The sequence below is a fragment of the Acanthopagrus latus genome, chromosome 13 (assembly GCF_904848185.1).
Source record: "Acanthopagrus latus isolate v.2019 chromosome 13, fAcaLat1.1, whole genome shotgun sequence".
Taxonomy (NCBI): domain Eukaryota; kingdom Metazoa; phylum Chordata; class Actinopteri; order Spariformes; family Sparidae; genus Acanthopagrus; species Acanthopagrus latus.
Window position 1 is genome coordinate 17,941,666 of NC_051051.1, and position 15,519 is coordinate 17,957,184.

Consider the following 15,519-nt stretch of genomic DNA (forward strand, 5'->3'; position numbering starts at 1 on the left):
GAATTTCAACTTTATAGAAGCATATTCTAGATAGAAAAAGTGAAGGGATGGGGATATTATGGCTGTTTGATGTATGGAATTGCTATTGAGTAGATTCTCGCATATATAATAGTTAAAATGCATAATTTCATTAGACTGGATACAAATTATATATTTTCTTCAAAGCCCATGCTCATTTTGGTTTGGGTCATAAGGTGCAAATACTGTATATTAAAAGAGTGGTGCCCTTTTGTTGTACTTCATTCCAACTCTGGGCTCAAAAAGCAAGGAAATTTCATTTGATACTCAGGATGAATTGTGCTGATATTTTACCTGAAGATTTACACACCTAGAAAATGCAGTGCAACTGTTAGACTAGCTTTCTTTTTTTTTTTTTTTTCTTTTTTTTAGAAAAAAAGGATTTCTGTTTAAGTATACCCTTCCCTTCTCTTTGGCAAATATCAATAAACCTAGTTTCTATAGCAAATAAACTATTTTGGGGGAAGACAATTTCTTCTTCTTTGCAAAGAACTACACTGATTTCAATCAGTGGAAGAACTACACTGTTTACTGCCTGGAAAGTCTCATCCTTGATGTAACTTTTCTAATATCTGAAAAAATATATACTGTTTATTATTTGGATTATCATAAAGCATACTGTGGTTCCCTTAAGGTTATTTGGGAAACGTTTGCAGTTAGTTTGTCAGATTGGTCAAATTTAGAGAGGAATTACAGATTTGATGCATGAACTACACTATTTGCACACAGGGGCCTACATAAGTCAAATATTATTACCATGTAACAACGCCTTACTACTACTACTACTACTACTACTACTACTACTACTACTACTACTAATAATAATAATAATAATAATAATAATAATAATATTTCAAGACACATGAGTTCTCTAAGATCCATTCATTTGTTTTTTGTCTGTCCTGTCATGATGTCCAAAGCATTCTAAACACAGCTGAACAAATATCCATGAAAAATTGATGCAGTCTCAGTCAAATACACATCTCTAGAGGTGAAAAGGCAAGCTCATTGTCTAGAGATGGTGGATTTTTAATCTCAGTGCCTGGTTGCTTAGCAGGTAAGCACAGATTAATCCTATATGAGCTTGATCTCGTCAGACAACATTCTTGACCTAGTAAACTTGACTTCAGGAAAGCTATTGAAGTTCATAAAGGGGACCTAGTTAAAAGAACATCATAAATGCATACAATTCAACAGAAGAATGATCAAATAAAAAATAAAAGAGCTAATAATGTTACAGATGTGACTGAATCTAAAATGTTATAAATTAAGTACTGGTCTACACAGAGGAACCAAAAGCTGCTGAGTAGTAGGTGAGGGGCATTGCTACGGAGTCTGTGTAGCTGTTTTCCTCCATTAGCTTGTGGCAGCTCTTCCAGGTTCCACAAACCCTTAGGAAGACAACAAAGCTGCAACTTTACCACATCCATCCTTATTTTTCCTCCAAACTACAGCTGATAAACTGTAAATAAATGTATGGCCAAGACAGAGACGGGAAATGGAATGATTCTGATGAAACGTACAAAAACAAAGCCAAAAATTAAGGACACAAAAACCCACTGGTTATATGTAACCTCTGCGTAGACCATTACTTGGCAGCAAAATCTCAAAAGGCTGATGGGGAAAAGAATGGGGAAATATTGTCAAATGCCTTGTCTCCACTAGATCCAAGTGGAACAGTGTGCTCTGATTTGACACATTAAAATCGATATTTTGCTCCTGCACGTAATCAGAGAAAAGCTACATAGTATTTACTAATTTTTTTAACTGTTAATTTTATGAGAGATTAAACAAATAATGAATTTCAATTAAAGAACCCTATATCTTTTATGTAGGAGCTTGTGGCTGTCCAGAGAACATCATAGAGTGGTGTAGTAATGAGGCCTAAAACCTGGATATTGGCTAGCATTTTTGCACATCTGGTTCCCTCGTGTCATAGTCTGAGGTTTTTTGTAATGGTTTTCGGTTAAATGCCACAGGCTCAAGATATTCACTCATTTTTTCTATGACATAAAATACATCATTAAATGTATCTACTAATATCTACTTACTAAGTCCGTCTTTACAGGCAGACTTCAGTTGAACATTAGTCTAACTCAAACTTTACAACTTTGTACAAAGACAAACAAGATTGACAAATCTACAGAAAACCTGTATAGTCACTGTGTAGTAAGACACTTAGTGGTGGTACATTTAAGTCATGGTCATAGTCTGTTTAAAGCCTAACTTAGACTTAGACTTAGACAGCTTTATTCATCCTTTTGGGAGGTTCCCTCAAGGAAATTGAAGCTTCATGTCACACAATTTCCTTGAGGGAACCTCCTCACATTACACCTCCACACCTCCTTACACTAACATTAGCTTTTTACCTCTACAAATTACATTGTTAACACTTTAAATTATAAAAGTGATGTTCATCTGTGAAGATTATCTTGCTGAGCAAAACACGCCGAGTTAAATTTCTCTGTGATATTCCAAAACCTAATTCACAAATCCCTTAGGCTTTTTGTCGAGGGAACCAGGGCGATGCTAACTTCTGTGCTGGCCTACAAAACTATTTCATCCCTACACCACTCTATTGAGATGCTATGGTGCAAGAACACTGTGACTGCTGGAGACAAAGCATTTTATTACCCTTCTAGGAGCAATTCAAACTTCAGCTACAAATTAGTGCAGTGTTTACGTAATAAACACCTATTCCATAAAATAAGTTACACACAAGGAATTGACCTTTCTAATTCCTACGCAAAATGTAAAAAGATCAAGTATTGACAAAAACTGCATTTCACTAACCACACATGTTTACACTGGCTTCAGGACTGTGATGGTATTGAGCAAGAAGCTGGTTGAGGGCTATGTGGTTGCAAAGCAGGTCTAGGTGTGAAGGGTTAAGGCTTTATTTGCTTTCACCTTTGCACAAACCACCCTATTATAGCAGGCAGTTTTCAAGCTGACCTACTGCCTCATAAGCCTGAGAGTGACACTGTGAACCTACTTCAGGATAAGAAGGACAAACAAACACCCTCAGCTAAAGTCAACTGAAGTTCAAGGGTATGCACACATCTACTCTTACATATTCATTCTAACATGATTATTTGTAGCTACCACATACTGTTTTACAGTAGCATCACCTTAACATATATCAAATACACAGCCATGATTTCTTTGTGGTTCGAGTACACCAGAGTAATGTACCACAGGGAAACACTAAGCGAGTGGTTGGGAATGGAAATCTGTCCATCATGATAATTTACCCTGGTTAAAGTCATTTTGGGTTGAAGCTGGAAGGAATGGAAGGGTTAAGAACTATTCAAATACAGAGGTATTCTAACCAGAGGTGGAGGGATCTCTTCAGTAGGCGTGTGTGTGAGGTAAAAAGGTAACAGAAAGCTGTGTTCGTCTATAAAACTAATGCAGTGCTGGGTTTTTGTCCTGACCTAAAATACTATTTTTTAAATCATAGGACCTTAAAAATGGCCTCTACTTGACATGTACAATTAACAGATGACAACCATCTCTATAAAGGAAGCCATGCATTGGGGGAGAGCTTCGTTCTTCCACAGGCCCTAACAGGGCATGTAATGAGGGCAAGAGGAGGTGAAAAAAGGTATTCTCCCTCAAACTAAAGGAAGGCTTCAGGGAAAACACTGAGTGAGGAGCAAGGAGAAGAAGTGTGTCTCTTTCCTTGTTCATGAACCCGAGCTCAAGCAAATTCATCACAAGGAGAAGGTGGAGTCTGTTCAAAACTTCCTGATCCAAGTGTCCCTTTTATGTGAGGGAAGTAAAGCTCCACTGCTAACTTCCATGTTGTAGCTTCTCATAACAGCAACAGAGTTTCACTGATCAGCACAGGAGATGAGGACTGGAGTCGGGGCAAGCTCTTTCTTCTGACTCTCAGCCAAACCTCTCTGGCCTCTGAAAAAAGACATTACAGAAGATGTCAGAGTTTGTTTATAACTTAACCAGTGTCTATTTGAAATGAAAAACATTTATCTAAAACTGTCCAAACTGTGTCATTGAAGAGAGTACTGTGACAGAAATAAAGAGGAAATGGTACAACATAAAATAGGATGCCAAAAGCATCTTGCTAAAGCAAAATGGTCCATAACTAAAATGGGAGGTGGTCAAATCAATGGGATTGTCATGGAGATGGGTGAAAGAAGACATTTCATTGCAGGTAATGTTGCACTTTCAGGTGTTCTCCTTGACAGAGCCCTGCATTAAGTTGGAACTATCAACAACAGAATTAATTATTAATAATTTCTCTCAGCAAAATTCAAATCAAATTAGTATTTTCACACATATCAACAAGGAAATTATAGAATCTAACACATTCTTTATAATCACTCGTGCAGGTAATGTAAAATATATCTGTATGAGTGGTTCTTTCATGTGATACAGTGTAAAGGATCAGAAATATTCTTACATAGAAAGCTCATGGTTTACGATGACAACAACCAGAAGACTTATAGGGAATTCAGAACTGATATTAACACCTGTGAGTGGTCTGATCACGAGTCGAAAGCCTCAGCAAGTTCACACCTGGCATTAACATGTGTCTTGGCATGCATCTGGTGCGACACACTCTTAATGAAAATAAACCCGTACATTATTGGAACAAACAGAACATGTATAACTCCACAACAACTCACAAAATGTTGTGATTTTTTTTCTAAGGGAAGTCCGGAGACTTTCTCAATGTGCGATAAAGCAGTTACCTATATTGGTTATTGTTTGCTTGATTTGTAAAATTTGATATGTTTAACATCAATAAAAAGTCGTCTACTTTAATATAGTCATGGTCAGAAGTTTACATAGGCTTGTAAAGAACTTGCATATCATGGCAGTCTTGAGTTCCTATGATTTCTACAGCTCTCATTTTTCTGTAATGTACGAGTGGAACACATACTACTTTGTCACTAAAATATTCATGAAGTTTGGTTCAATGATGAATTTAGAATAGCTCCTCTGAAATTGTGATGAAATCCACCAGCTCTATAATATAAATACAGTAATTCTAATATTTGGTTAAATGTCTCTTGGTTATTTTCATCTAAGTTAGGTGCTTTTGATGCCATCCAATTTGTGAAATAAAACCAAATCTGTCTGACTTCTGGAAATGACTTGTTTCTTCAGTATAGTCCACATGTTCAAGCGGGACTTTGGGAGGGTCATTCCAAAATCTCAATTCTAGCCTGACTTCACCATTCCTTTACCACTTTTGATTTGCGTTTGGGATCATTTTCCTGTTGGAACACCCACATGCACCTAAGACCCAATCTTCTGCTGCTTAGGTTTTCCTGAAGAAATTGGAGATTATCCTCCTCTTACTTTCTTTAGAGTACCAGATCCACTGACAAAAAAGCAGCCCCACATCATAATACTACCAGCACCTTGCTGGACAGCAGGTGTGGTGTTCTTGGTGTTAAAGGCCTCACTTTCTCTCCTCCAAACATATTGCTGCTTGTTGTGATCAAACAACTAAATTCATGTTTCATCTGACCACAGAATTTTCCTCCAGAAGGTTTTTTCTTTGTCCACATGATTAGCAGCAAACATCAGTCGAGTTTTAAGGTACCTCGCCTGGAGCAAGGGCTTCATTCTTGCGCTGCAGTCTCTCAGCTCATGTTGATGCAAAGCCAACTTGAATGTGGACACTGACACCTGTCCTTCTAATTCACTGCAGACCTGCTCTTTGGTAGTTTTTGTTTGACTCTTGACCATCCTGACCCATTTTCTCTTAGCAGTCACACAACTGTGCTATGCACTCTTTACTTACAATTGTTTTGCACAGGTGAATTTGGGACATGTCACTTCTTTTAAATGGCTCCAAGTGACTTTCCTGACTTGTTCAAATCAATAATGGGCTCTTTCAGATCAATGCTGAGCGCCTTAAACTTTCCCTTTGTGGTGTCTGTTAGTGCTGGTTGGTATACCGGATCACACCGAATACTGGTGTATATTTTTGTTATGATATGAATTTTTAATATACCGCCATAGCAGTGAATGTGATTGAATGTTGCGCTTCTAAATAAGCATGGTGCAACTGCGAGGCGTGGTGAGGGTAAACAGTAGTGTTCTGGTGTTACGTTACGGTGAAGATGGCTAGGATAGACACGGCAGTTCATGACTTCATGAAGCTGCTGAGATCCAGGAGATGCTAGCGTCTCCTCGGTCTCTGTGCCTGTCAGCTTGTTGTTCACCACTAGGGTTAGTACTTTCAAATTAAACCCCCCCTGCTAGGAACCCAGTTCTAAACTCCAATGGGGTGCAATGTAAAGCTCTTATTTTAAAGACAAATTAGACCTGCTTCATGTTAGCTGTCTGTTGCTTGAGGCAGCTAGCGCGAGGCGCTTCGCTGCACGCTTCCTTCAACAGCAAGGGTTTAACATCAGCGTGTGTTTGACTGAGGAGGCAAGAATATGGGCCACAGGTCTATAATTAAGTAAATATATCAAGTGTCGCCATATTTCTTCAGATGCATATGTTGTACGTCACATGCCCAACTTTGTGCTTCACATCACATCACATGTTTATGCCTACCCCAGTGGCGGCTTTTTGGGAAAGAAGGAATTTTACACGTCCCTTTTAGATAGACAGGGCGGTAGAGTGCGGCCTTGCAGCAAATGTGCCGCCTTTTCTATCTAAAAGGGGCTAGTAATTCCTCTCTCAACCAGTAGAAAATGCTGTGAACACCTGATTATGCATGGAAAAAAAAATACCGTCATATACCGTGAAACTGTTGGAATTTTGAAAAATACCGTGATATACATTTTTGGTCATACCGCCCAGCACTAGTGTCTGGGACTGATGGCTGTATCAAACAAGCCCTATTAAAATGAGCCTAGAAAACCAAACTTCATGAATGTTTTTTGTGACAAAGTAGTATGTGTTCCACTCATTCCATCATAGTGGGGCGGCTTAAAGGGATAGTTCATGTTTTTTGAAGTGGGATCATATAAAATACACCGATCAGCGCAGCCTCAGTTTGAACCTCTGTATCCCTATGCATTAGCGCAACTGGGCTTTCGCAAGCGGCAAAATACAACGCGAGGCCCAGTTGCTGGACGAGAGATTTACCTTTGATGAAAATGAAACTTAACAATTTCAGACACAGACCGTAGAGTTTCTACAGTTGAGAAAATGTAGTGCCAAAAGAAAGAGCGGTCTGACGGCGATGTAAAGCGGTGTGAATTTTCTCTATACAACATACACTTGAACTGTCATAGATTTTTTTAGGTGAGCCTTGTTTGAGGTGGTTAAATTTCACTTTTTCACTTTTTCCCGTTCACTGCAGTACAAAGCTGAGCGTCTGGGCCGGAGCGGCTGTCTACTTCTCCAAACTGAGGCTGCGCTGATCGGTGATTATGGTAGAGAACAGATCGACTATACATATGTACTTTATATGACACCACTTCAAAAAACACGAACTATCCCTTTAACAGCATAATTCCAAAGAATCGTACACTTTGAGATAAAAACGTGAAATTTAATTATAAATTGAAGCAGCGAGCAGCGTTGGACGGGCCTCGCAGTCCATGCACCTCGGGGCATGCTGCCGTCAGGGCTTCCGCATGCAACGCCTTGAAGAAGCTGTTTCTGTATAATTTGGTGGCCTGCTCCCGCTGGTATTAAGTAATGTACATGCATGATTCCCCAGACAAAGACTGAGTTGATGGTCCACTTCTGGAGCTGGCTGACGAAAATGTCCACATGAGGCATAATGCAATGAAACAGTTTCAGGAAGAAGCTGAAAGTGTCATCGTCCAGTAGCTGAAGAGAATTTTTTCTACAGTTCTTCCAGCTGCTCTACACTCTAGCGATGATGTCACGCACTCTAGCTCACACAATACACACCCATTATAAAATCACAAGACGGCCTAAAAATCCTTAAAACCAAAACTGTGATGGTTTGAAAACCGTGAAAGATTTTTAAAAACTTAATACATGCCCAACAGTTCAAGGTCTTCTGACTCTTTAAAAGGTGGAATGGTATCCGTAGCTAAAAGCATGAAGCACAAGAAGAGGTTGAAAGGTGATGAGTTTTGAAGAGGATTTTAAGATTTTCCCATTTACTTTCCATTCAAACTAATTAGACTGCGACCAGATCGCCATCTATTGGCCGATTTGCACCAAATTTTACACAAAGCCTCATCAGTCCATGGATCACAATTATGAACATTTACGTGATAATCAGACAGTATTTTGTTTAGATGTGCAAGATTGTCTGCTTTCAACACAATATGCAGGAATTTGTTGTTTTAAATTTCGGCCGTTTTATGGACTATCAAAATTCTTTTGATAACTTTTTGTCAGGGGGCACCATAGATGCTTCACGCAAAATTTAATGCAAATTGGTCAAATTGCCTAGGAGGAGTTCGAAAAAGTAGGTTTTGCATTTGTTGGAATTTTGAGAATGGTTAGCTCAAAAGTGGGCGTGGCCTACACCAAATAATTCAGCTGAATGGAGGGAACATGTAGATATAAGGTTTACCAATGTCTGACACAATATGTGTGAGTTATGGGCCAAAAACACTTTCAAGTAGAAAATAGCGCCACCCGCTGGTCATTTTTGGTATGTAAGTTGCAGGGGCTAGTCTATACCACGCCTATGATTTTCATTTCCATAAGTGTTATGGTGTGGGCACAGGGCCAAATCTAAAATTAAACTGGCACCAGAGCGCCACCTAGTGGCCTATTGATAAGTCCTTTGTCAGATATCCTCAAGAGGGCAGTGGCAATGATTATACCAAGTTTCGTGTCAATCCGCCCAACCGATGTGGAGATATAAACTATTTGAATTTAAAGAGCGCCACCTTGTAGTTATCGCCTAAACTTTTGGACAGATGCTCAGGAACTCATGTCAAAGTATTATCTTAAGTTTCATGTCATTTGGACACACCATTGTGGAGATATCCAACACTTCTTGTTCGGAAGGAAATCTTCTGGAATTTGTAATGTAATAACTTGAGTATTGTTTGGCCTATCAAAATTCTTTTAATAACTTTTTGTCAGGAGGGTCCACAGATGCTGTATACCAAGTTTCGTGCAAATCGGTTAAATGACCTGGGACGGGTTCGAAAAAGTAGGTTTTGCATTTGTCGCAATTTTGCGAACTGAAAGTTAGCTCGAAAGTGGGCGTGGCCTACATCAAATAATTCAGCTGAATTGAGCGAACATTTAGATGTAAGGTTTAATAATGTGTGATACAATGTATGTGACTTATGGGTCAAAAATGCTTCACTTGGAGAATAGCGCCACCTGCTGGTCATTTTTGGTAGGTAAGTTGCAGGGGCTACTCTATACCATGCCTATGAATTTCATTTCCATAAGTGTTATGGTGTGGGCACAGGGCCAAATCTAAAATTAAAGCTGCGAACTGCGTTGGACGGGCCCTCGCAGTCCACGCACCTCGGGGCATGCTGCCATCAGGGCTTCCGCATGCAACGCCTTGAAGAAGCTGTTTCTTTATAATTTGGTGGCCTGCTCCCGCTGGTATTAAGTAATGTACGCTGAAGACAGAAAAAGTGCGTGTACTGCTGCATGATTCCCCAGACAAAGACTGAGTTGATGGTCCGCTTCTGTAGCTGGCTGACAAAAATGTCCACATGAGGCATAATGCAATGAAATAGTTTCAGGAAGAAGCTGAAAGTATCATCGTCCAGTAGCTGAAGAGAATTTTTTCTCCAGTTCTTCCAGCTGCTCTACACTGTAGCGATGATGTCACGCGCTCTAGTTCACGCAATACACATCCATTACAAAATCAGAAGAAGGCCTAAAAATCCTTAAAACTAAAATTGTGATGGTTTGGAAACCGTAAAAGATTTTTAAAAACTGAATACATGCCCAACAATTCAAGTTCTTCTGACTCTTTAAAAGGTGGAATGGTATCCATAGCTCAAAGCATGAAGCACAACAAGAGGTTGAAAGTCGATGAGTTTTGAAGAGGATTTTAAGATTTTCCCATTTACTTTCCATTCAAACTAATCAGACTGCGACCAGATCGCCATCTATTGGCCGATTTGCACCAAATTTTACACAGAGCCTCATCAGGCCATGGAACACAATTATGAACATTTACGTGATAATCAGACTGTATTTTGTTTAGATGTGCAAGATTGTCTGCTTTCAACACAATATGCAGGAATTTGTTGTTTTAAATTTCGGCCGTTTTAAGGACTATCAAAATTCTTTTGATAACTTTTTGTCAGGGGGGTCCATAGATGCTTCACGCAAAATTTAATGCAAATTGGTCAAATTGCCTAGGACGAGTTCGAAAAAGTAGGTTTTGCATTTGTTGCAATTTTGCGAATGGAAAGTTAATGCAAAAGTGGGCGTGGCCTACACCAAATAATTCAGCTGAATGAAAGGAACATGTACATATAAGGTTTACTATAGTGTGACACAATATGTGTGAGTTATGGGCCAAAAACACTTTCAAGTAGAAAATAGCGCCACCCGCTGGTCATTTTTGGTGTGTAAGTTGCAGGGGCTAGTCTATACCACCCCTATGAATTTCATTCCCATAAGTGTTATGGTTTGGGCACAGGGCCAAATATAATTTTAAACTGGCATCAGGGCGCCACCTAGTGGCCAATTGATAAGTCCTTTGTCACATATCCTCAAGAGCGCAGTGGCAATGCCTATACCAAGTTTGGTGTCAATCCGCCCAACCGATGTGGAGATATAAACTATTTGAATTTAAAGAGCGCCACCTTGTGGTCATTGCCTAACCTTTGGGATCCATGCTCAATAAGTCATGCCAAAGTAGAATCTTAAGTTTCATGTCATTTGGACACACCGTTGTGGAGATATCCAACACTTCCTGTTTGGGAGGAAATCTGCAGGAAGTTGTTATTTAATATCTTGAGTATTGTTTGGTCTATCAAAATTCTTTTAATAACTTTTTGTCAGGAGGGCCCACAGATGCTCTATGCCAAGTTTCGTGCAAATCGGTGAAATTGCCTGGGACGAGTTCGAAAAAGTAGGTTTTGCATTTGTCGCAATTTTGCGAACTGAACGTTAGCTCGAAAGTGGGCGTGGCCTACACCAAATAATTCAGCTGGATGCAGGGAACATGGAGATATAAGGTTTATCAATGTGTGACACATTATGTGTGAGTTATGGGCCAAAAACTCTTCAAGTGAAAAATAGCGCCACCTGCTGGTCATTTTTGGTGTGTAAGTTGCAGGGGCTAGTCTATACCACCCCTATGAATTTCATTCCCATAAGTGTTATGGTGTGGTCACAGGGCCAAAAACAAAATTAAACTGGCACCAGAGCGCCACCTAGTGGCCGATTGATAAGTCCTTTCTCAGATATACTGACGAGGGCAGTGGCAATGACTATATCAAGTTTGGTGTCATTCAGCCCAACCGATGTGGAGATATAAACTATTGGAATTTAAAGAGCGCCACCTTGTGGTCATCACCTAGACTTTTGGCCACATGCTCATTTAGTCATGTAGAAGTATAAACTTAAGTTTCATGTCATTTGGACACAACGTTGTGGAGATATCTAACACTTCCTCTTTGGCAGGAAATCTGCAGGAAGTTGTAATTTAATAACTTGAGTATAGTTTGGCCTATCAAAATTCTTTTAATAAATTTTTGTCAGGAGGGTCCACAGATGCTGTGTGCCAAGTTTCGTGCAAATCGTTGAAATCGCCTGGGACGAGTTCGAAAAAGTAGGCTTTCGACATTTTGCGACGTAGCGAAAAAAAACGGTAGGGGGAAATGGGCGTGGCCTATACCACGATACTCAGCCCACTTCACTGAACGCGTGGATATAAGGTTTTTGAATGTGCCACAAAGTATATGGGAGTTATTAGCCAAAACGCGCTGTGCTTAATAACAGCGCCACCTAGTGGTGGAAATTCAGGACGACAATAGATTATAAAAATTTTCGCCGGGTGGGACTTATATTCCAAGTTTGGTGAGTTTTGGGGTATGTTCAGGTAGTCAAAAATGCAATCATTTCATCCGAAGAAAAAAAAAAAGAAAAATTAAAGCTGCGAGCAGCGTTGGTCGGGCCCTTGCAGTCCACGCACCTCGGGGCATGCTGCCGTCAGGGCTTCCGCAAGCAACGCCTCGAAGAAGCCGTTTCTTTATAATTTGGTGGCCTGCTCCCGCTGGCATTAAGTAATGCACGCTGAAGACAGAAAAAAGAGCGTGTACTGCTGCATGATTCCCCAGACAAAGACTGAGTTGATGGTCCGCTTCTGGAGCTGGCTGACGAAAATGTCCACATGAGGCATAATGCAAAGAAATAGTTTCGGGAAGAAGCTGAAAGTATCATCGTCCAGTAGCTGAAGCGAATTTTTTCTCCAGTTCTTCCAGCTGCTCTACACTGTAGCGATGATGTCAGGCACTTTAGCTCACGCAACACACACCCATTATAAAATCACAAGATAGCCTAAAAGATCCTTGAAACTAAAACTGTGATGATTTGAAAACCGTTAAAGATTGTTAGAAACTGAATACATGCCTAATAGTTCAAGGTCTTCTGACTCTTTAAAATGTGGAATAGTATCTGTAGCTCAAAGCAAGAAGCACAACAAGAGGTTGAAAGGCGATTAGTTTTGAAGAGGATTTTAAGATTTTCCCATTTACTTTCCATTCAAACTAATTAGACTGCGACCAAATCGCCACGTATTGGCCGATCTGCACCAAATTTTACACAAAGCCTCATCACTCCATTGCACACAATTTTCAATATTTACATGATAATCAGAAAGTATTTTGTTAAGATGTACATGATTGTCTGCTTTCTAGACAATTTGCAGGAATTTGTTGTTTTATATTTTGGCTGTTTAATGGACTGTCAAAATTCTTTTAATAACTTTTTGTCGGGAGGGTCCATAGATGCTTCACGCAAAATTTAGTGCAAATTGGTCAAATTGCCTAGGAGGAGCTCGAAAAAGTAGGTTTTGCATTTGTCCCAATTTTGCGAACATAAAGTTAGCGCAAAAGTGGGCGTGGCCTACAACAAATAATTCAGCTAAATGCAGGGAATAAGTAGATATAAGGTTTAACAATGTGTGACACATTATGTGTGAGTTATGGGCCAAAAACGCTTTCACATAAAAAATAGCGCCACCTGCTGGTCATTTTTGGTGTGTAAGTTGCAGGGGCTAGTCTATACCAAACCTATGAATTTCATTTCCACAAGTGTTATGGTGTGGGCACAGGGCCAAATATAAAATTAAACTGGCACCAGAGCGCCACCTAGTTGCCGATTGATAAGCATTTTGTGAGATATGCTCAAGAGGCCAGTGGCAATAAGTATACCAAGTTTGGTGTCAATCTGCCAAACCGATGTGGAGATATAAACTATTTGAATTTAAAGAGCGCCACCTTGTGGTCATCGCCTACACTTTTGCAAACATCCTCAGGACCTCATGTCAAAGTATTATCTTAGGTCTCATGTCATTTGGACACACCATTGTGGAGATATTTAACACTTCCTGTTTGGGAGGAAATCTGCAGGAAGTTGTTATTTAATATCTTGAGTATTGTTTGGCCTATCAAAATTCTTTTAATAACTTTTTGTCAGGAGGGTCCACAGATACTCTATGCCAAGTTTCGTGCAAATCGGTTACATTGCCTGGGACGAGTTCGAAAAAGTAGGTTTTGCATTTGTCGCAATTTTGCGAACTGAAAGTTAGCTCGAAAGTGGGCGTGGCCTACACCAAATAATTCAGCTGGATGCAGGGAACATGGAGATATAAGGTTTATCAATGTGTGACACATTATGTGTGAGTTATGGGCCAAAAACTCTTCAAGTGAAAAATAGCGCCACCTGCTGGTCATTTTTGGTATGTAAGTTGCAGGGGCCAGTCTATACCACCTCTATGAATTTCATTCCCATAAGTGTTATGGTATGGTCACAAGGCCAAAAATAAAATTAAACTGGCACCAGAGCGCCACCTAGTGGCCGATTGATAAGTCCTTTCTCAGATATACTCAAGAGGGCAGTGGCAATGACTATACCAAGTTTGGTGTCAATCCGCCCAACCGATGTGGAGATATAAACTATTAGAATTTAAAGAGTGCCACCTTGTGGTCATCGCCTAAACTTTTGGACACATCCTCAGGGACTCGTGTCAAAGTACTATCTCAAGTTTCATGTCATTTGGACACACCATTGTGGAGATATCCAACAATTCCTGTTTGGCAGGAAATCCGCAGGAAGTTGTTATTTAATAACTTGAGTATTATTTGGCCCATCAAAATTCTTTTAATAACTTTTTGTCAGAAGCGTCCACAGATGCTGTGTGCCAAGTTTCGTGCAAATCGGTGAAATCGCCTGGGACGAGTTCGAAAAAGTAGGTTTTCGACATTGTGCGACGTAGCGGGAAAAACGGTAGGCGGAAATGGGCGTGGCCTATTCCACAAGACTCGGCCCAATTCACTGAACGCGTGGATATAAGGTTTTTGAATGTGCGACAAAGTATATGGGAGTTATTAGCCAAAACGCGCTGTGCTTAATAACAGCGCCACCTAGGGGTGGAAATTCAAGACGACAATAGAATATAAAATTTTTCGCCAGGTGTGACTTATATTCCAAGTTTGGTGAGTTTTGGGGTATGTTCAGGCAGTGAAAAATGCGATCACTTCGTCCAAAGAAAAAAAAAATAAATAAAAATAAAAAAAAAATAAAGAATCGCTTCAAAAACAATAGGGTCCTCGCAGGTTCCCTGCTCGGGCCCTAAAAAAAAAATAATAAAGAATTCCTTCAGATACAATAGGGTCCTCGCAGGGGTTCCCTGCTCGGGCCCTAAAAATAAACAATCCCTTGAAATACAATAGGGTCCTCGCAGGGGTTCCCTGCTCGGGCCCTAATAAAGAATCCCTTCAGATACAATAGGGTCCTTGCAGGGATTCCCTGCTCGGGCCCTAAAAATAAAGAATCCCTTCAAATACAATAGGGTCCTCGCAGGGGTTCCCTGCTCGGGCCCTAAAAAAAAATAAAGAACTCCTTTCAGTTCCAATAGGATATATTAACAGTAATCCACCATTTGAAACGTGGTATTAGCATGTTGGCACATTAACTATTTATGTGGAACTGGGTGTCAATGGGGGAAAAATAAGGGTTTTTCTTAAATAAGTTTTATTTATCTAGTTGTAAGCTAACTGTAATAACAAATACATTTAAAACATGTTTTAGTTATCTAGTTGTAAGCCTATGTAGAGTCCAGCATATCACAAATATGAACTCGAGGCATGTTGCAATGGTCAAGGGACATCTGATCTTTCCAATGAATAGAACGACTTGAAGGTGACATCAACATGTCACTATTTTTGAGATTTAGGTATTTGAGGAAAAAGATTAAAATTAAACTAAATTCCGTTTAGCTCATTTTAACTAGCACCGCTTACATTTTTAAGTGATATCTGCAAGTAAATGGTGGCCATCTTGAATTGTGAGAACAAAGGAGGATTCTGGGCTTCTTACACATTGCAGATGTAATTTCTGCATGATAAAATGTATAATTAATTA

At 39.8% G+C, this 15,519-nt stretch overlaps 1 protein-coding gene across 14 annotated transcripts in view; it reads right to left on the bottom strand.

Annotated features, from left to right (window-relative positions):
• Window positions 1–15,519, bottom strand: part of LOC119031168 (HMG box transcription factor BBX) — a 54,597-nt gene that overhangs the window by 935 nt on the left and 38,143 nt on the right. For 13 of the 14 annotated variants that reach the window (XM_037119441.1, XM_037119436.1, XM_037119440.1 and 10 more), the window contains one exon: window positions 1–3,933. This exon is cut by the window's left edge and continues 935 nt beyond it. In XM_037119441.1, coding sequence (XP_036975336.1) covers window positions 3,855–3,933 — 79 coding nt within the window. In that variant the 3' untranslated portion in view covers window positions 1–3,854. The remainder of the gene's footprint in view (window positions 3,934–15,519) is intronic. The other variant, XR_005078540.1, reaches the window with a different exon arrangement.